We start from the raw sequence: 20317 nt of genomic DNA, 5'->3' as shown, positions 1-20317 counted from the left end.
TGAAGCCTGTCAGTCACTGCTCAGGGATCAGGTGCACGTGTAAACAGTTTAGTTTCCCAGCTGAGCCTGAAGGCAGCAGCAGGAGGTCAGTTCAAGTTCATAGAGACTTTCACAGAGAGCCCTGTTAGACGGCTGGACTCACCTGTGCAGGTAAGACTCCGTAAACCAGAGCAGGGCTGGGTTTACTGGTTCCGTAATGGTGTGTATGAAATGAGCCTAAAAACGATTTCATGTTTAAGAAAAGTCATTCAGGTCTGTTACTTGACCCGAGGGACGACTACTTGGTGAATATCTTCACCGACGAGTTGAAGTTGAACGGTCTGTTCAAGTGTGTTTTCATATATTTATATAAAAGCGTGTAAGGGTGGTCGAATGAATAAATACATTGTCAATATGTGACAGTGTATGATCAAAACATGACACTAGTACAGCGTGTATTTGTACAGTAAACAGGTGATCTGTCAGGTAGGTGTAATCTGGCAGGGGAGCAGGAAGCTTCTTTGTTTACACTGCTTTCTTAAATGTTTATTTCTCTCTCAGGTGAGCAGTCATTTGAGGGTCATGGAACCATTGCGCGGTGGGCGGGACTATCTGAGTGTGCTCCGTTGTTTCCCGCCCTCAGTGGGGAGGGATGTCACTGTGGCAGTGGTGAAACACCTGGGAGTTGGTCTGGGAAACCCCAACACTCGCAGCCTTCTACACACAGACAGACAGGTGTGTGTGCGATTAGTCTACACACAGACTTTAAGTATGCAGTTTTCCTTGACATGACATCAGAGGTAGACGCAGGCTCTGATTGGTTTGTAAATATTACATTGTGTTTCCAGGTGAAGTGGACGATGGAGGTGTTGTGTTATGGGCTCACTTTACCATCCGATGGAGAAACTGTTAAACTTTGTGTGGATGTCTACACCGATTGGCTGATGGCCCTGGTCTCACTGAGCGAAGCTGTCCCTCCACCAATCAGCAGAGATCCCAACCGGTACATCCAGAAGATTCTCAGACAGCTGTGCAGCCTTTTCCTGCCGAGGTAAACCTCCCACATCTGGATGAAACTGCAGGCACTGATTGGTCAGAGGAAGGTAACAAGTGTGTCCACTCCAGCTTTCTTCTCTCCATCCCATTGGTCGCTGAGTGTCACGCTAAATCAGCTGAGAGTAAGGATGAGGAAGAAGAGCGTCTGCAGATTCCATGACCCCACAATCCTACGATGTTTATCACAATGACATATCGATATTTATCGGTTAAAGCCGAAAGGCGATGCCGCGGCTTTCTGAGATCACGATATGCAATGAGTGAGACGTTCCAGAACAGCTGATGGTGCTTGCTAGCAACAAATATTTTAGCCTTTTCAGCTAATGTTAGCTACTTTTTTTTTTTGGATGGATTATGGACTAGTACATCTTTGATCAGGTTGAACTTGTTGGTTTCCTCCATCTAACTTCTGGCTATTTGGATGTTAGCTAGCTTAACTGCTGGCGCTAACTAACCCTTTCACCCTCCCCCACAGGTCCGACCAGGTGAGTCCACACTACCTGAGTCTCTGTCAGCAGGTGTTGTGTGCAGTTCAGTCTTTGGCCACAGAGGGCACTGTGATGACTAGAGACACCTGGGAGAGTCTGCTTCACTTCCTTCTTCGCATCAACCACGCCGTTCTGGCTCCGCCTACCGCCCCAGGTCAACGTGTGCTCTGGTCTTCTTTCTTGCGTGTCCGCCACCTGTCTGTCTGTCTCACCTGCCCGTCTCTTTGCAGGTGTTGCTTCGGAGCAGCTGTCTGACGCATCCATGGCGGTCCTGTTTGAGGTGTGGCTGCTGTCCTGCTCTCAGTGTTTCCCGTCTCGCTCTATGTGGCAGACGTTCAGACAGATGATGAGCAGCTGGATACATAATTTAGCAGCAGTGGAGCAGTGGAGTCGCGCCGTAACCGCCCTCACCTCCCGGTAAGCGCCCAACCAGCTGTTATACCCCAGCCCTAGCACCGCCCCCTCACCAACAGGGGTCCCTCTGGTTCATCTGTTGGGTGCAGGTTGTTGCCGCTAACCTTTGGCCTGACCTTCCCACGCCTCAAAATCCCAGATGAGGATGTTGCGCTGATTCCTGCAGACCTGAAGGACGAACGGGTCTCTCTCACCTGGTTCAGGTTCCTGCACCTGCTTAGGTAGCACCAACCTCATAAAATGAGACTGGGTCATTCTTCATGCTGTGCCATCAGCTGACTTTTACAGCGAAGAACCTAAATTTACATAAATGTCCCTGCAGCAACCCGGCAGATATCAGTGTGGTTGTTGGTTCACCGGCCTCCTCCCAGGAGGAGGTGCTCAGAAGAGACAGCAGGATGCCAAGCATCTACTTCAGAGCGATGAGAGGGATCAGCACTCTGGTCGACGCCTTCCTCGGTACTCTGACCTCTGACCCCGAGAGCTTCTGTTCTTAAACAGCTTCTAAGTTTAGATGAAGAAAAAGTCCCAGGTCTTCAGATGAATCTGAACCCACGACCCGACCCACCGTGCTTTCAGACATCACACGGTCGATTGTACTTGGAGTACTTATTTTAAGTCAGATTAAAAATGAAACTAGAATAAAGCATGAGAAGCTCTGCACTAAATAATGAACCCACTTAATGGGCTGTACAGGTACTCTCATTCCAAACCACTCAGCGCTCAGGGCAACTGGGTTCAGCCATCTTTTTTCATCTTTGGGTTAGCCGCTAACTGCTAGCTGCATGTTAGATTCCAACTCGCATAATGTAGTGCCTGTCAGGGCACCAACAGACTTTAACAACTTGGACATCACGAGTGTGAAAATATGAGCAACACGAAGCTGCTGTGTGTATAATGGCTTTAATTTAATTTCATAATGGTATTAGCGAGTCGACGTAAGGAGGAGGAGCTATTTATTGTTACCTGTTCCTGCAGGTGTCACTCCGATCAACCAAGAGCCAACAGAGCAGCTGCTGCCACACGCTGGTGTGTACAACACTCACTCATGCCAGGTGTTGCTCTAACTGCTGCTAATGTTGCTCTATCTATTGCTTTGTTTCCTCAGGACAACCAACAAGGATCCATTTCAGGGACCGGCTGCCTTCTCTCAGTAAACCATATCAATACAATCAATGGTATCAATAAGCTAAGTGATCCGGTGCTGTTGTAAGTCCCGAAAAACAGAACCAGAACTTGTTCTGCTCTCTGTCTGACTCGCATTGACATCATATGACTGATTCAAGTCATTCCGTGCCAGAGGTTTTTGCTCATTTTGCCCTATTTTTCAAGACCCACAGAATATTATGTGTAATATGACTATGCAGACACCAAACCTACCAAACCAAAGATTCAAGTCTCTTCTTTCATCAGGAAAGAAAAGTGCACTCCTAACTTTTTTTGTTCTGGAGTTATCGGCCCGTTGAAGAGAGGCAGAATTCAATCTCAAACCTAATTGACGTCTTTAGAAGCCAATGGCATTTAATGAGTTAAAGTTAATTTTTTCTTTCCTTCTCTCACCTGATCTCACAGGTGTTGCTGTGACCAGAAGTCCTTTCAAAGACCGCCTCCCTCCCTATGGTAAGCCCCACCCACCTGCCTCCTTACCTTGCTTTGAATTGTGATTTTGATCTGCAGATGCACTCCTGTTCTCTGGTCTCCTCAGGTCTCTCTAGACCTCGTTCTGGCAGTGCCCCGCCCACTCCAGTGAATATACTGAGTAGGCCTAATGCCCCTCCCTACAGCACCTCCCCGCCGAAATATAATGGGCAACTAAAACCTGTGAACAAGGCAACCAGCAAACCTTCGGTACAGTTTCGTAGCGTTCCGTGCACCTTTCCAGGTAAACGTCTTGTCTGATCTTTAAATCCAGACTCATCGTCTCCATCCTTCCTTCCCCTCAGATATCTTCTTCCCCACCTCACTGGAAGTCCTCCCCCCATCCTTCTTCAACCTCTCCACTTCTGTGCTCATTACCTCGACCGCCCCCCTCTCCCAACAGGTGTTCCGTGGATTCCCTCCTCCACCTGTTTGGCAGCTGGTTGTTCGATGCTGCTCTGATCCACAAACAGTCCGGTCTCCCTGGTCAGTATCAGATATGAAAATAAGATGCTAAATAATACGCTTAACGGGGCGCTAACGAGGCGCCTTGATGTCACTGGGATGACAGACGGGTGGGCGGATGGCCGAGCTGAGGCATGCGGGACCCTTTGTAGGATCTTTACCTGTAAGAAAACGGATGAGGAAATCCTGAGTGTCTACCTGTCCAGGTAAATGTAACCCTTTTTTTCCCTTTTTAAAAGTTGGGAGGTGCCCCTTTACCATTACCCATTAATGTTTTTTCCCTTTGTTTTGTGTGGCGTATATTTTTGCCAGTTGAGTGGTTTCTCTTTTCCTGTGAACTACCTACAGGTTCTACCTTACGCTCCTGCAAGGTCTCCAGGTGTCGCCGGAGACGTGTCCACCTGTCCTAGCCTCCATCCTGCTAAACTCCGCCGCTCTGTTCTGCTGTGACCTGAGAGGTAGCATCCTGCTGCTGCCCTCCTTCCTCTCAGCTTTGGAGACTGTGCTACTGGACAGGTAGAGCAGCAAACAACTGCTGTCATTTCGCCATCACTTCCCGTCTCTACCTGCAGGTAGAGACGGGTGCGTCCGCAGGTAACTGTCCCTCTCTCCTGTCTGTCTGCCGTCCAGAGAGCCGTTGAGGTTTAAATGTTATGCAAATCTGGTGGATTTGAGACGATCATCTATCATCATCCTGTTGTCCCTGCTGCCCCTCCCTCTGCAATTTCCATTTGTCCAATCAGAGGTAAGCCTCTAATCAACACATTACACACACCTGTACAAGGTTGACCTTACCTCACAAGTGAAGAAAATCCATTACGCATCACTCTCTGTGTGTGTGTGTGTGTGTGTGTGTGTGTGTGTGTGTGTGTGTGTGTGTGTTCAGGTTTTATTTAACGGGGAGTTCAGTGGAGAGGATGTCACAACAGGTAGCATCCTGTCCCTGAAGCCCCGCCTCATCACTGTTCTGATTGGAGTACTGCGCTTGGAGACCGACTCCTCCAACACACAGCTGATACTGGGTCAGTGACGGGTCAAGAGTTTGCTCTGTGACGGGCTAAAGCTTAATGATTTGTACTGTGTGCAGCGGCCATGTTGAACCTGGTTCAAGACTCAGCTGTGTTCGAGGCTGCAGGACAAACCCAACAGGTGAGTCCGAGTAAAAGCCGAGGGGGCGTGTCCAATTTAACAATGATGTGACTCACTCTGTCCAATACACACAGTTTTAACATCTCAGACCTGTCAAAATGACACCCAACCTAAACTGGGATTTCATCAATGGCCATTGATCCCAGTAGTCCAGATGCTGATGATGTCAGATAGGCGGATGGTTACAGTTCTGGGTTTGAGCGTATCTGTAGATTTTGTCTGTATGTATTTCACTTCAGGCCTTACGTGTTTCCCCAGGAACCCGCTTCCCAGCTGGGTGGGGCTCATCGACCCAGCAGGATTGGGGGGTCCAGTGGAACCAGTGCAACGTCGTGGGCCACAGGAAGACGTATGACTGTTTTATTAATGTATGAGATTTTGTGTAATTTCATGTCATGTAAATCTGATGGGAACTGTGTGTGCTTGTTGCCATGGTAACCAGCCATCCAGTCCGACACACCGACCAGCCTATGGGTTAAAGTGGTTCAGCTTCTGACACAGCGTCTGGCGATTCAGTGGAAGAACAACTCGGCAGTTTGTCTGTCTGCACTGGAAGTCCTGGGAGGACTGGCCAAGGTGGACACGCACACACACACACGCACACACACACACACACACAGACATAGAGAGTACCTGGCCTTCATGCCGACCCCCTGGTGTGCTCCTACAGGTGGAGGTGAGAGTTGAGGCGGCTGAGAGGAGGCAAGCAATCGCCTCAGTTTGTAGTTGCATCGTGTTTCAGTGCAGCCGGCCTCCTCCGCTTCACTCCAGGGATCTTCACTCCGTCATCGTCGCCGCCTTCTCCTGTTTGAACGTCTGGTTGACTCAACACCCAACCGTGCTTGACGAGCAGGTAACCTTCACACAGGTAACCTTCACGCATGTCTAAGGCTGCGCCCAGACTCCCTGCAGAGGAAGAACAAGGGGTGAACAGCATGTTGTCATGGCTACTTGAAATCAAACAAAACTGAAGAGAACTTTCATTCACTCAAAAGAACAAGGAATAGACAAACCGCTACAACCTCTGGCTTCTGATTGGGCGGGCAGCCAAAAGCCACATTAATTCACATTCATTATACACAGACATTTCAGCACATTAGTCTTTCACCACCAATACAAACGTTAGCTTGAGCGCTACTCCTGTGGGGTTTGCGTTTCAGGATTGTCTGTCGGAGGTGCTGGAGATTGTGGAACTGGGACTTTCTGGGAGTAAATCCCGACAGGAAGAGGATGTGAGGTCTAAAGAGACGAAAGAGCTGAACCCAACTTCACAGAGGGTGAAGGAGGCGGCCGAGGAAACGCTGAGCTGGTGAGCAAAAGTAAACGCACGCACGCAGACAAGTGCCACTGTACTAGGGTTTTTTTAACTCTCATTTTGATTGTTGAAATTCAGTGATGTGATTAATCAGGTGACCTTATATGGCGGCGGCCTTTTCATGGATCTGGTGGTGGAACTCAAGTCACATTCGTTTCTCAGCGTCATGCAGGTTTCGGGAGTCTTCCCATTCCTCGGAAACCTGCTGGATGAGGCTGCTCTGATCAACTTCTGTGGTTTGAGCAACAGCAGCCTGAAGAAGTTCAGATATTTTGTGTTGGAAAGCTCAGTAATCGTAGCCATGCTGGAACAACCACCAGGACCCAAAGACCGTGAGTTCTGAAACAGCTCGTGACTCCATGAACAATTCTCTGACATCGTCAAAAACTAAACTAAGCAGATATTTTTTACATCTGCATATATTTCATTGATTAATTTGTGCAGCATCATGTCCATCGCTCACGGTGTTGATCAGAGGACCGACAGGGTGTCGCACCTGGACTCTACAGCTCCGCCTACAGCCCAGAGAGGGAAGCGTTCACACACAGGTGACCCAGTTATGTTAGATGGCTCCTGCTGCTAACGTTAGCTAATTTAGTATCCAAGCATCGTGTAACTACAATCCCTCTTCCAGTGAAAAAACACAGCTTTAATTAAAAAGCTCTAAAAAAGTTATGGTGGCTTCAAATGGTTTCCGTTCAGAGCCAAAATCCACACGACTGTTAGCTAGGAAGCTAAGGTTACATTACCTAGAGTCAAAGTCAATAAAAGCGTTCAGGCAGGAAACTAATGTAATTAGTAAGATTAAAAGTCAAAGCATATGAAAGCTGCAGTTACCAATTCTAGCCAGAAGGAGGAAACAGTCAGGTGGAAATGTTTTACATGCATCAGGGATGCATGTAGACACTGGTTAACCTGGTAGGATGCATGGAGACGCTGGTTAACCTGGTAGGATGCATGTAGACGCTGGTTAACCTGGTAGGATGCATGTAGACGCTGGTTAACCTGGTAGGATGCATGTAGACGCTGGTTAACCTGGTAGGATGCATGTAGGCGCTGGTTAACCTGGTAGGATTTGAGTTAATGTTCTTTCCTGGTGACAGGAACTTGAGTTTTCTCAACAAAGACAGGAGGTCGGCACCAGAGCGATGGTGGGAAGTGACGACAGCAGTCAACAGGTGAGGATCCGACCTCCTCCTGGAGCAGCTTTGTGCTTGGAGACAGTAAATAAATGAACCTCTGCAGCAGTCTGGGGGTCGAGATCATTGACCCAGCCAAATACATTAAAATAAATGATTATAATACTTCAGCTCAGTCTTGTATCTTACCTGTCTTCATATACTGCAGCAAACTCTGAAATGCAGAGATCGAGCCCAGCAGGATTCTGGAAACCGCTGTGGAGTCAGAACTCCGTCATTTCCAGTAGTTCCTTCGGTTAAAGCAGATCTTAGTATTCCACCTCTGCACGAAACATTCCCTGAGATGGTAAGACCCTGATCCTGGTCCAAAGTAGTGTCAATTCTTTGCATGTGGTGTTCCTCAGGGATCAGATTTTGGGCTGTATGCTTTCACTGTCCTGGCTCAGGTGTAAACTCCTCCTCCTCTGTCAGGTGCAGCAGCAGCAGCTCGAGTGTCTCAAAGCAATGTTTAACAGGCAGCAACAGGTTGAAGCTCAGCCGCGATTGGGCGGACTTTCTGGAGTTACGAAGACCTGTAGGATGCCGCCACCTGTCACCAACTTCCAGACCGCAAGACTGTTTCTGTCCCACCTGGGCCTGCTGACACCTGAAACCCTGAAGGTAGCAAGGGCGTTTCAGAGATTGACCCGATTGGTTCTTCTCAACTCGCCTCTCGTCTCACCTTGCTCTCTGCAGAATCCAGGCATCGGCACTGTCCCGGCTCAGCTGGTGTCTCTGGATTCGTCTCTTCCCGGTTTCTCAGGGGATCTGAGTCGTTTGGACCGGCTTCCCTCCAGACGCCGCGACTCCGCCTTCATCTTCTGCATGAGAGCAGGCCAGAGGACCGCTGCTGAGGTCGCGCTCGTCTATCAAACGTGTCCGTCTATGGCCCTAAACCTGTCTGTGTAAAAACAAGTTGTCTCTCTGTAGATCGTGAGTAACGTGACCTCCGGCCACAGTGTCCCAGCTCACTTCCTGGACTTCCTGTCTTCTCTTGGTCAACCAGTGGCGTTGGGGCATCGGCTTGGGAGTCAGTCTTCTGATTTATTGCCTCCCAAACACATGTCGCTCATCAATAGGCTGCTGTCACAGCTAACCTGAGGGTCTTCTGCCACCCCAGAATTTTCTGCTGTGCTCGGCAATAGTGGCGGGGGCGTGTTCAATGGAGACAAGTATGTCCTGATGTACGCAGAAGCTCTGACAGAGATCGCCTTCATCGTTCCTTCATCGCCTCACGGTCAGTGCCTGATGAAGACGAGGCTCCGTGTGTAACACCTGGAACAAATGTATAGACTTTTATTGCGTTATTTTTCTTTTTAAAGTTTCTGATTGGCTGAAGAGCCAGGAGGAGGCGGAGATTCACTCTGAGCTCAGTCAGGACCAGGTCTCCCATTCTGAAATAACCACCTTGAAATACTTTCCTGTCTGTCCATTCATCTGTCTGTCTGACTGACTCGAACCTGTCTGTCCGTCCACTCAGAGTCCTCGAGGTGAAGACGTGAAGTCGGCTCGTTTCATCTCATCGTTCATCCGCTCTGACTCAAAGCTTCTAATCATTTGGATCGAACACTTGCAGGATATCGGTAACCAGACAAAAAATTAAATTAAATTAAATTAAAATAAAACCATGAACTAACAAAGTGTTTTGTCTTTCAGAGAGTTTCCCTCTAACTGAGCTGCTGTCCGAGACAAAGGAAGAAACGCCAAGGTCTGTCTGCCTGTCTGGTCTGCCTGTCTGTCTCTCTGACCTGCCTGTCTGTCTGTCTGTCTGACCTGTCTGGTCTGTCATCAAGTGCCCAGCTGATCTTCATCCATCCTCTTAAAACTGGACTCTATCGCATTTGTCTCCATGGAAACTCCACCAGCAAGTTCAGCTTGGTCGTCCCATTGGTCGGTGGGAGTGTGGTCAGCCTGAGGTCCCTGGGTGAGTCCGGCCATCATCAAGCTAGAAAGTCCAACTCATCACATGTAGCATGACGGTTAGCCTGCAGGCTAGTGTTATGCTACATTTCCATAGTAACGGACCTTAATGGAAACAAGGCAGACTAACCAGCTTCGGTTACTTGATCAGCTTTCCGATCATCACACTTTTCATTTCTGATGCATCCATTGATCGTCTCCAGGTTTCCTGGTCAGAGAGACGGTCATCAACTTCTTCCACCGGCGACAGCTGGAAAACGACTCCACCCCTCTGCCCCACGTCAAGCGGAAGCACGTGATCAGTGACATCATTGAACGCTACGGCAGCCGCCGCTCTGAACCCACCTTCTACTCCGCCATGTTCCAGGACCCCTGACGGGCCCAGCTGCACGCCAGAAACGGGCTACACCGCCACGCCATGCACCAATCAGAATGAAGAGTCTCCCCAAATGATTTCATGATGTGATTAGCAGATGGGCATTACTGATAATGATGTCATCTGTGATATGACGCCACCTGCAGGTCAATAAAGAGTGCGTGCTTAAACCTGTGTCCTGCTAAAAGCATGTTAACGTGTTTAAGATCATCCAATCAGATTGTCCGTAGGTAGATTCAGGCAGCTGGGATGAGAGATGAACCCATCACCGTAAATTAAACCACAGAGCAAGACTGAGGGTCTATTTATCACCCCTCCCGTCTCCTTACTCCTCCTCCTCCTCCTCCTCCCCTTTCCATCTTGTATTGCGACTGCTATGCTCCCCCTGCCTCTCCTCTGGTTGTCATGGTTACCGCCTTCAGCTCATCCTGTTACCATTGTGACGGATATTCATCTCTCTGCCCTGTTTTTCCTGCTCTCTTGATGAAGATGAAATTGATCACGCCCTCGGTGGCTTTGTTCAACCCTGCGTGATCAATAACCGCGTCCGTGACGCTATTCGATTTCTTTTTCTTTCGGGAAGTCTGCAAGGAGAAAAGAAATCTGCTGATCAGGCGAATCCCCTGCTCCTCTGTTTCTGTCCACTTCTCTTCTTCCTTCCTTCCTCGTCTTCCTCCTCCTCCTCCTCTTCCTCCAGCGATGCTCCCGTCTGCCCTGCCCGGTCTCGGCTGTCTACCTTCAAGCTGGCGGTAGTTCTGCGGGTCGGTGCGGGTCGCGTCTCCGGCATGTTGCAGAAATCTCGGAACGGCGGGGTGTTCCCCGGAGCGCAGGCCGACCAGAAGAAGCTGAAGGTCGGCTTCGTGGGTCTGGAGGCCGGGGGGACCGAGTCCAGTCGGGACGGAGCGCTGCTCATAGCAGGTAAAGACCCGGCCGGGACCAATCAGACCGCTGGGTGGGTTGTTGCTGCTCGGTACCGGTACCGGCACCGTGCGAGTCTCATCCCGTGATAATGATCCCGGATCACACTGTGGGAAGATCAAAAGGCTTTTCATGCGAGAGGTTATGTAGACAAACTTTAACGCGATTGGCTGATGGCTGCATCGTTTACCCGCTGTTGTTGATAGATCAATAAATTCTAATGATTGCTAAATGGAGCGGAGCTTAATTTAAAACACGGATGGAGTTCCGGCCAGACGCAAAAACCAGCGTGCAACACTTCCGATTAAAATACAGACAAATGAACCGAGAAACCATCAACCCTTAAATTCTTCCAGCCCAACCACGTGACACCTTTTTTACCTGTTTCAGAATTTGAATAATCCGCACCCTGATTCTAACAGTGAGCAACACAAATAATTATTGGAAATTCAGGTTGAGCATGGAAATGATCAACCTGACAGGTGTAGCGCATCACGATGCTGATTGGACGATGAGATTACTGCCACACATGATGATGATGATGATGATGAAAGGATCATTTTCTACATCACAAACTTCTGGGGCTCAAACCAGAAGCCCTGAGGAGCACCACAAAAAAAGAACAGCCGTGGAGAAACGTGATCCTAGTTGTTCAGCATCCAGCTCACTGTTTCCAAGTGAGCTGGCGGAACGTTGGTGTGAATGTGTGTTATACCTGTGTCCAGGTGGGGAGGAGGGTCCTCGGCGGCAGCGCAGCAGCGTCTCTGGAGCGAAGAGACCTCCAAGACGGAACGCTCTCTACCGGCGACTGCAGAACTTCCTGTACAATGTCCTGGAGAGACCGCGAGGATGGGCCTTCATCTACCACGCCTACGTGTAAATACCTGTCTGTGGATCACACCTGTCAATAGTTCAGGAATTTCACTATGTAGAAACACTTTCAAAGGTTTCCTTTGTAAAAATAAATTCACCACCGCCCCATTCTGCCAGTCCTGAGGGTCTGTCCCCGACGTAAATCCAGAACGCTGTCAACTGGGACAGCCCAACAACATCCAGAACCTCAAAGAACTCAGGGCGAACCTGAGGTGACCTCAGCTGTGATGGACCAGTCCCTGTCTCCATCTCCTCCATGGAGAATGTGTTGATGGGATGGAAGTTCTCCTCCCACCGCCCAACTGTATCTCCAGTTGAGGTCAGCTGCACTCTATCGCCACAGGGAGGAACAAAGCACTCCCGAGTTGTCAGATGAAGAATGCCAGAATCTCTTGGAGGTTATCCAAAAGTCATGCTCCATGCACGCCTATCACCGGGCGGTTCACAATAACCCGAAAAAAATCAATAGCTGGACTCAGTTTACACAGCTTGGATCAAGGAGGGCCCCAGCCTGGAGCCAGGCATTTAGGAGAGGCTTGTTGGTGGTCTTGCTTTTGAGACGTGGACTTGCCAGCACAAAAATCTATCTAAATTGCACTCCCTCACTCAATTTTTCCCATCATGTTGACATGAAAACATAGTAAAATCTGTGCTGATGCTAGCGATGCTAATCTTGAAGCTGACAGACATAAATTTCCTGCTCAGAGAGGAGCAACAGCACCTCCACCCAACGGCCTCATCAGCTCCCGTTTTAACTTGGAGCTGATGGAGGAAAGCAGGCAGCAGCAGTGTTCTCTCCGGCTGTAATGGTCACATGTTGATCTTTATCCAATCAGATTTTTTGATCTCCATGTTCAGCAGCTTCGTAGGATGCTGTGTGTTCATTTTAACTCCACCTACAGGTCCTGGATCAGGCTGTCTGGTTCCGGTGCTGCTTTAGAGGCTTCCTCCAGATGCCGATTGGCTAATTAAACCTCCAATCAGATTAGCCCTCTGTTCTAATTAGCTCATTTTTCGAGCATCGGGTCTGAGCTTCATCAGATTTTATTCTACTGGTTCACATGGATGGATGGGTTTGTGTTAGCATGTTAGCAACAAACACAAGTCAGATTTAATAGCAAATAGATTATTACCAACATTGTGAAAAATATGTGTAGCTGCAGCACATTGGATTACTATCAAGTGATTTTGTTATTGATTAAGTCAACAAGCATCAATCGTGATGAAAGAATTACAACATTTAAGCACGCTGAGAGCTACAGCGTTAGAACTGCTGTGTGTTGATACACAGGTCGGAGACAGTCGGCGCTCAGAAGCCCAATTTGTGCTCTGTGTTCAGGTTCATGCTGGTGTTCTCCTGTCTGGTTATGTCCGTGTTCTCCACCATCAAAGAGTATGAGAAGAGTTCAGAGGATGCGCTCTACATCCTGGTAAAGACTTTCATCACTACCTTTCTCTGATCTGAGGTCTGAACACTGTCCTGGTTTTAGGTTCTCTTTTTAAAGCTCGGTTTAAATCATGTCGGCCTGCATGGGACTGCTGGTTTGATTCACGTAGTAATTAATTTATTGATCAATCAGTCGAATGACTGGAAAGCAAAGGAGAACTCGAAAAGCACTGAGGGCACAGACCTCCTCCAAACTGCTCGTTCCCCTCCTAACTGGATCTACACCGTCCACATGGTGATCTGGATCAGCACCAAAAGGTTCTAGATTGTTCTTGGTATCTTTATACACCAACCATGAAAGGTCAAAGTGAATCAGAGTTTGTGTGTTTTTAACTGATTCTTGAATCCATAAATGGGTTTTAATGTTAAAATGTAAAGATTTTTCCTGACCTCATTCTGGATCAGAACCAGAAGACATGTTTCATGATGGTTCATATCGGACCCCTTTATGAATGTGCTTTTTGGTGAGCGAATTGAATGCAAAAGCAGCCTATCGATCAATAACGAGAATCGCCTTTAGGGTGTGTGGTTCCTGACGGTGTCATCATGTGACAGGAAGTGGTGACCATCGTGGTGTTTGGCGTGGAGTACATGGTGAGGATCTGGGCTGCAGGCTGTTGCTGTCGGTACAGAGGATGGCGAGGACGACTAAAGTTCGCCAGGAAACCGTTCTGCGTCATCGGTGAGTTGGATGACTTTAACAACACTTAGATGGACCTGAAGGGAGCCGACCAGAACGTTAGTAGTTCCTTGACTCACCTGTCTCTCTTTACCTGTCTTTCTCTGACCTATCAGACGTCATGGTGGTGATCGCATCCATCTCAGTGTTGGCTGCAGGAACTCAGGGGAACGTCTTCGCTACCTCGGCCATCCGGTCGCTTCGTTTCCTGCAGATCCTGAGGATGATCAGGATGGATCGCCGTGGAGGGACCTGGAAACTTCTGGGGTCCGTTGTCTATGCCCACAGCAAGGTACCACGGGATTTTCATTTCACGGCCTCTGATGAAACTTTAAAATATAGTTTGATTTATACAGACATACTTATTTAAATGCGGTTTTGCTATCCTTAATGCCATTTCTATCCTGTTAAGAGTCAAATTCATGTTAGCTTTTCATTTTTACTGATGCCAGTCTGGACACACAGCCAGACGTTGTCTCCTTTTAAACTTCCTTAGCAACATGCTAATTAGCAGCTGATACAATCTGAGATCATGAGTGTGTCTGACATCTGAGGATGAACCCAATAGTACATGAATTGTGTACTATTTATGGTGCAACAACATAAGTTAACAGACGGGCGGTGACACTGTTAATTATGCCAAGACTGATTATAAATTATACCAAACATGCTAGATGGTACCTGCTACTGGTTCCAGTCAGAGGTCAAGAACAACAACCATTGTCACTGCAGCGCGTTGCACCGTGTGGCTGAGCCTGTCAGCAGTATCGGACATTCATGACACCTGATAGCTCTCTTTGTTTGGGAGGGTATCGATAAGAAGTATTGATTTGTTCATCTGTCTTCAGTCGCTCTGTCTCACGTCGGGTCTCCTGAAAACCCTCTCACCGAGTCGTCGCTTCCTCTCACTGGAAGATCGTTTCTGTCTCTCTCTCTCTCTCTGCAGGAACTGATCACGGCGTGGTACATCGGCTTCTTGTGTCTCATCCTGGCCAGTTTCCTGGTTTATTTGGCAGAAAAAGAAGACAACGACCAGTTTGAAACCTATGCAGACGCCCTCTGGTGGGGACTGGTGAGACATTGCACGCTGACGATACAGAATCAGGTGTCATGCTCAGGTGGGACATCTGCTTCGACAAACTGTCTACCCTTCACTGGAATGATCTGATGTGTCTTTTGTGTCTCTGCCAGATCACTTTGACAACCATCGGTTATGGAGACAAGTTCCCCATCACCTGGAATGGACGCCTGCTGGCGGCAACCTTCACTTTGATTGGAGTTTCATTCTTTGCGCTGCCTGCTGTGAGTAACGGCAACAAATTTGAGTTTACCTGGGACAGGTGAACCCTCACTTTCACGCGTAAATATATCTGTTTCCCAGGGGATCTTGGGTTCTGGTTTTGCCCTGAAGGTTCAAGAACAGCACAGACAGAAACACTTTGAGAAGAGAAGAAACCCAGCTGCTGGACTCGTACAGGTTTCTGAGACAAGGACGGCTTTTTAAAATCTTATTTTGACTCAGAAAATCATTTACTAACCGCAGTGACATCACTATCTGTTTTATTAATCAGTTCCAAAGGAAACAGTCATGTGTTTGATCTGTGCAGGCGGCGTGGAGGGTTTACGCCACAAACCTGAGCCGAACTGATTTGACTTCAACCTGGGACTATTACGAGAGGACTGTCTCTGTCCCCATGTACAGGTGAGCCTCCACCTGTCCATCTGAAGTCGTTACATTCTGTTGGACTATTAAATGTGCCCTCGTGTTTCCAGGTTGATTCCACCTCTTAATCAACTGGACTTGCTGAGGAACCTCAAGAACAAATCAGGACTGTCATTCAGGTCCGTATAGCCCGCAGGAGAAAACGATTTCATCTGCTGCCGCTTTACATTCTGCTGTTTAACATTTAATAAAGTCCAAATCATCAATAAAATAGTTCCGTCTGTCTGCAGAAAAGACGTCCAGCTTGAACCATCTCCCAGGTCAGTGCCCAGATTTGAAAGGTGACCTCTTCTCATCTCCAGCGCTATCTTTATATTCTTGAATCCACTAGAGGAGCTATATAATGTAGCCTCCCCCTTCTTCTGATTGGACAAACTTCATAACTTTGCCACTGATTAGCTACAAGTTTCTGCTAATTAGCTAACAGTTGTTTATTATTACTGGAATTCAACGTTAAAGTATTTTTATCTGTCTGTCTCTACAGTCAGAAGGTCAGCCTGAAGGAGAGGGTCTTCTCATCTCCCCGGAGCTCAGGAAACAAAGGAAAAGGTTCTCCTCAGCATGGTGTGTTTTTAGAAGTTCCTTGCAGAGCGAACATAAGTTGTGTCATCGTCACAGTTTTGAACATTTTGAACCATAACAGTCACAGGAGGTTCTGTGGTTTGGTTTGGTCTGTGTTTTGAAGGCCCGGGTTTCCACCCAGCAGTAAGAACCAGATCGTCAGCCTGTTCAACAAACCTTTAACCAGACAGGCTAACGATCTCCTGTAACATCCAGTTTGGCTCACATGGACCAGAACAAACCAGTACCCTTGCAGAAACAAGGGTCTTGATTCTGGTGTGCCTCTCCTGCCTTTCTTCAATGGGTACTGCAGTCCCTGGTGGCGTTGCTGCCGGTGGGGGTCCCATTGTCCCTGCAGGACCTGGTGGCTCAGGGAATGTCCAGCCCTTGCGTCGGTCCCCAAGTCTGGAGCCCAGCCTGGAGGACAGTCCCAACAAGGTCCCAAAGAGCTGGAGCTTCGGAGATCGTAGCAGAACCAGACAGGCTTTCAGGATTCGAGGAGCTGCCTCCCGCCAAAACTCTGAGGGTAAGAGGATCGAGTCTGACCAATCACAAAGCTGCCTCTGTTCCCAACGGCATTTGGACCTGACGTACTGTTGAACCAGTCGTCATTCTGAAAGCAGTTGTTCTTTGGTATGGTTCACATGTTTACTAAAAGACTTCTGATTGGCTTGGGCCGACAGGCTCAATCATCTATTCTCAGTGACATCATAAATTAAACTGGGATGATGTCACACATGGTCCCGGGGGTGTTTCTGACATCACACATTTCTTCTTCTACCATCCTTTACTCTGAGTGGAAGGGACGACTTGTCTGCTTTCTCTTGTTTGGCACCATTTTTTGTTTTCTGACATCACTGGTTTTCATTGTTGATAGATCAATAAATTCGAATGATTGCTAAATGAACCGGAGCTTAATTAAAACACGGATGGAGTTCCGGCCAGACGCAAAACCAGCGTGCAACACTTCCGATTAAAATACAGACAAATGAACCTACGAGAAACCATCAACCTTTAAATTCATCCAGCCCATAATGATGAGTAGCATGTAATCTTCCACTGATGAAGGTATTTCCTCCTCTTCCTACTCCTGTAGTGCTGATAGAGATGCAGGATGAAGAGTTCAGACAAAAGAGTTCACCAGGTCAGCGAGCACGCACACACGCACACACACACGCACGCACACACACGCTTTGCTGTGAACTAGAATTAGAACGAGAACAAGAATTCAGGGGGCAAAAGGTTGGCATGCTTTTGCTTAGCCCCCCCCCCCCCCCCCCCCACACACACACACGTTAATCAGGTCCTGATGATCGTAGCTAATCATCCCGGTCCAGCGCCACCTGCTGCAAATGCGGAGCACTGCGCTGAATGACCTTACGTTGATGTTGTTGCAGAGGCTAGCCTGCCAGGTGAAGACATAGCCGACGACAACAAGAGCTGCCACTGCGAGTTCGTTCCCCAGGACCTGACGCCTGGGTTAAAGGTCACCATCAGAGCCATCTGGTACGGACTGGGCGACGTTCTTATCCTACTACTCATCATTCATCGCTTTATTCTGTTCAGTTGCTGCGCTGATCTCATTCTGCTTTTATTCACCTCATTTTGTTTGTTTGTTTTTATTTATTTTGTGCTCACCCCAGGGTCAAAGGTCGCCATCAGCCGGTGGGTAAGATGAGTCAGTGTGACCTTGTTAGCGTCATTGTTTCACTATTTTCTGTTATGCTGCTGCCATTGTTGAGACATTCTCTTCCCATTATTATTATTATTATTGTTTTTATTGCTGTTATTACTACCGTGGTGGCGTCTGTCCTCTGGCAGCTGCTGGCTAGCTGAATTACAGACCTGTGGTTTCATTCCTGCCCCCTACTGGTCTCCACTTCTGTTCAGTTCCACATCCCAGTGTCAGAACCAGATTCTGGATCGGGCCGGGTGCAGCTGTGAATTTTTGTACTGTGTTACTCTGTGGCGTGTCGCCTCCATATAAAATGGAAGGAACGGACCACCACAGGTCCATTCTAGTGTCTGTTAACTGGGAACAGTACGTCAATGCTGTGAGACCGTCTCTCATTGGTCAGTGGGTGTCAGCTGACTTTCTGTCTCCTCTGTCTCAGTATCATGCGTTTCATGGTGTCAAAGAGGAAGTTTAAGGAGAGTCTCCGCCCCTATGATGTCATGGATGTGATAGAACAATACTCAGCTGGGCACCTGGACATGCTGGCCCGCATTAAGAACCTGCAGTCAAGGTACGACCTTTGACCTTTCATGGGAAATGTGGGAAATGTTTAGCTTGTTGACTCGACCCCAGACTGTGAAATGGAACGTTACAAGATAGGCATCAACCTTCAAAAAACTGTTTAGTTAGTGTTTGATGTGAGCTGTCTCCTGATTGGCAGGGTGGATCAGATAGTAGGAAGAGGGACACCAATCGCAGACAAGGACCGTCCCAAAGCAGCCAACGAGGAGCTTCCTGAAGACCCAAGCATGATGGGACGGTTGGGGAAGGTGGAGAAGCAGGTACCTACAGCTCATCTGTCTGTTGCGCTGTTTTTTCTGTTGCAGCCTCAGTCCCGAATCTGATTGGTCCACATTTTGTCCCTCAGGTCCTGTCTATGGAGAGAAAGTTGGACTTCCTGGTTAACATCTACATCCAGCGGATGGGAATTCCTCAGGCAGAAACCGATGCCTACTTTGGATCTAAGGAGCCAGAGCCAGACCCGGCACCACCATACCACAGTCCGCTGGATCAGCTCGAGAAGAGCCAGTCCCTTTCTAAGATCCTGGAGTCAGTGTCTCCTCTTACTGGGTAACAATAGAACCAGTATCAGCACAGATCATGTTGCTGAAGTGTTTTCACATTTTCTCCAGGGTCTTACCGAATGAACGAGTGGAGAAGAGTCGTTATGTTACGAAGATGGTCCGATCCAGCAGCTCCACTGGACACAGGAACTACAACACCCCCGCCTGTCCACCCTCCACCTCCCTGCAGCCAATCAGCTCCCAGCAGGCCCAGCCATCTCAACAACGTAGCCATGGCAACACTCCGAGTCCGATGGGGGATAGATCATTGGTTCGACTTCCTCCTCCTCCTGTTGGAGAGCGACACGGTGGGAATCGATTGAACCGCCATAGCACCGGAGATCGTGTCAGGGTCGACAGACCAGAGAGGAGAAGAGAGGGAGTCAAGAGAACCGGAGAGGAGGAGGAGTTGAGGCCGGACAGTGACGCCTCCATCTCCATCCCTTCTGTGGACCACGAGGAGCTGGAGCGCTCCTTCAGTGGCTTCTCCATCTCTCAGTCCAAAGAAAACTTTGATTTCCTCAACAACGGCTTCTTTTCAGCCTCGGCCAACCTGGGAGAACGCTCCGAAAGAGGAGGCACCACGGTCCGGCCCTACATCGCAGAGGGGGAGTCGGACTCTGACTCAGAGCTCTGTGGCCCCTTACCTCACCTGGACCACACCTAGACCGGAACCTGAAAGCAGACGTGAACTGGAGCATAAACCAGCAGATCTTAAAATAATCTCAACGTCAAGAAAAACGCAATCGAAACCGAAAGTCAACAAAGGATCCGAGAAAACTGAAGTGGATCCAGTTAACGGAACCGAAGGTTTTAAAGACAAGCTGGAGTGAAGCATTGTGGGAACTGTGAAAGCACTGGCTGTGATGCGAATGATTTCTCTATTCTCACTGTCGCTGATTGGTACTGGACTGAGACATTCTCGTATCTGATTGGTTCACTGGTAGCACATGTTCCTTCCCGATTGGTTCGCTGGTAGCACGTGCTCCTTCGTGATTGGTTTACGTCAGGGACACGTTTCATCGGTTTCCTGATTCCATGTTTAAAACAAAAGAATCGTGTAACCAGCGGTAAAACGCCATGTGACGGATTAACATGTCACCATAGCAACAGACTGTTTGTTTTCTGCACAAAATCATCCCAAACCTTCACCTGAAATCTGAACTTCTGCAGGCAACTTAAAGGCGGACACGGGGAGAGCATGCAGACTCTACAGAACAGTACCAGGACCGCAGGAGAACCGACCCACAATCAATTTAGAAAATAAACGGTCCAGCTGTACCCATCAGATTAGTGTAATAACAATGGTAACTAACTCAGGATAAAGCTAGCATGCCCC

The 20317-nt window shown here is 48.4% G+C and overlaps 2 protein-coding genes across 2 annotated transcripts; both read left to right on the top strand.

Moving 5' to 3' along the window:
• Window positions 1-561: 561 nt before the first annotated feature.
• On the top strand, window positions 562-10073 carry LOC137898115 (ral GTPase-activating protein subunit beta-like). Its single transcript, XM_068742110.1, has 33 exons — window positions 562-714; window positions 828-1030; window positions 1511-1677; window positions 1754-1940; window positions 2027-2158; window positions 2260-2396; window positions 2916-2966; window positions 3046-3090; window positions 3510-3557; window positions 3643-3785; window positions 3881-4061; window positions 4147-4246; window positions 4389-4556; window positions 4671-4785; window positions 4927-5062; window positions 5128-5189; window positions 5448-5538; window positions 5632-5765; window positions 5860-6042; window positions 6350-6498; window positions 6667-6836; window positions 6949-7052; window positions 7608-7682; window positions 7852-7989; window positions 8115-8303; window positions 8379-8537; window positions 8613-8712; window positions 8803-8919; window positions 9005-9066; window positions 9163-9265; window positions 9339-9390; window positions 9476-9606; window positions 9806-10073. The coding sequence occupies exons 1-33, from the start codon at window positions 562-564 to the stop codon at window positions 9976-9978; spliced, it is 4158 nt and encodes a 1385-aa protein (XP_068598211.1). The 3' UTR covers window positions 9979-10073.
• Window positions 10074-10763: 690 nt separating this feature from the next.
• LOC137898027 (potassium voltage-gated channel subfamily KQT member 2) lies at window positions 10764-19645 on the top strand. Its single transcript, XM_068742022.1, has 20 exons — window positions 10764-10896; window positions 11622-11772; window positions 13109-13199; window positions 13772-13898; window positions 14012-14187; window positions 14842-14967; window positions 15087-15197; window positions 15277-15372; window positions 15503-15597; window positions 15669-15737; window positions 15849-15878; window positions 16103-16182; window positions 16220-16226; window positions 16488-16705; window positions 17276-17323; window positions 17577-17685; window positions 18294-18425; window positions 18576-18696; window positions 18783-18964; window positions 19048-19645. Exons 1-20 carry the CDS (start codon window positions 10764-10766, stop codon window positions 19643-19645), a joined length of 2700 nt encoding a protein of 899 aa, XP_068598123.1.
• Window positions 19646-20317: the final 672 nt, after the last annotated feature.

Source organism: Brachionichthys hirsutus, chromosome 8 (genome assembly GCF_040956055.1).
Source record: "Brachionichthys hirsutus isolate HB-005 chromosome 8, CSIRO-AGI_Bhir_v1, whole genome shotgun sequence".
NCBI classification, from domain to species: Eukaryota; Metazoa; Chordata; class Actinopteri; order Lophiiformes; family Brachionichthyidae; genus Brachionichthys; species Brachionichthys hirsutus.
The sequence above is the reverse complement of the archived record's forward strand: the minus strand, read 5'-3'. Positions and strand labels throughout refer to the sequence as shown.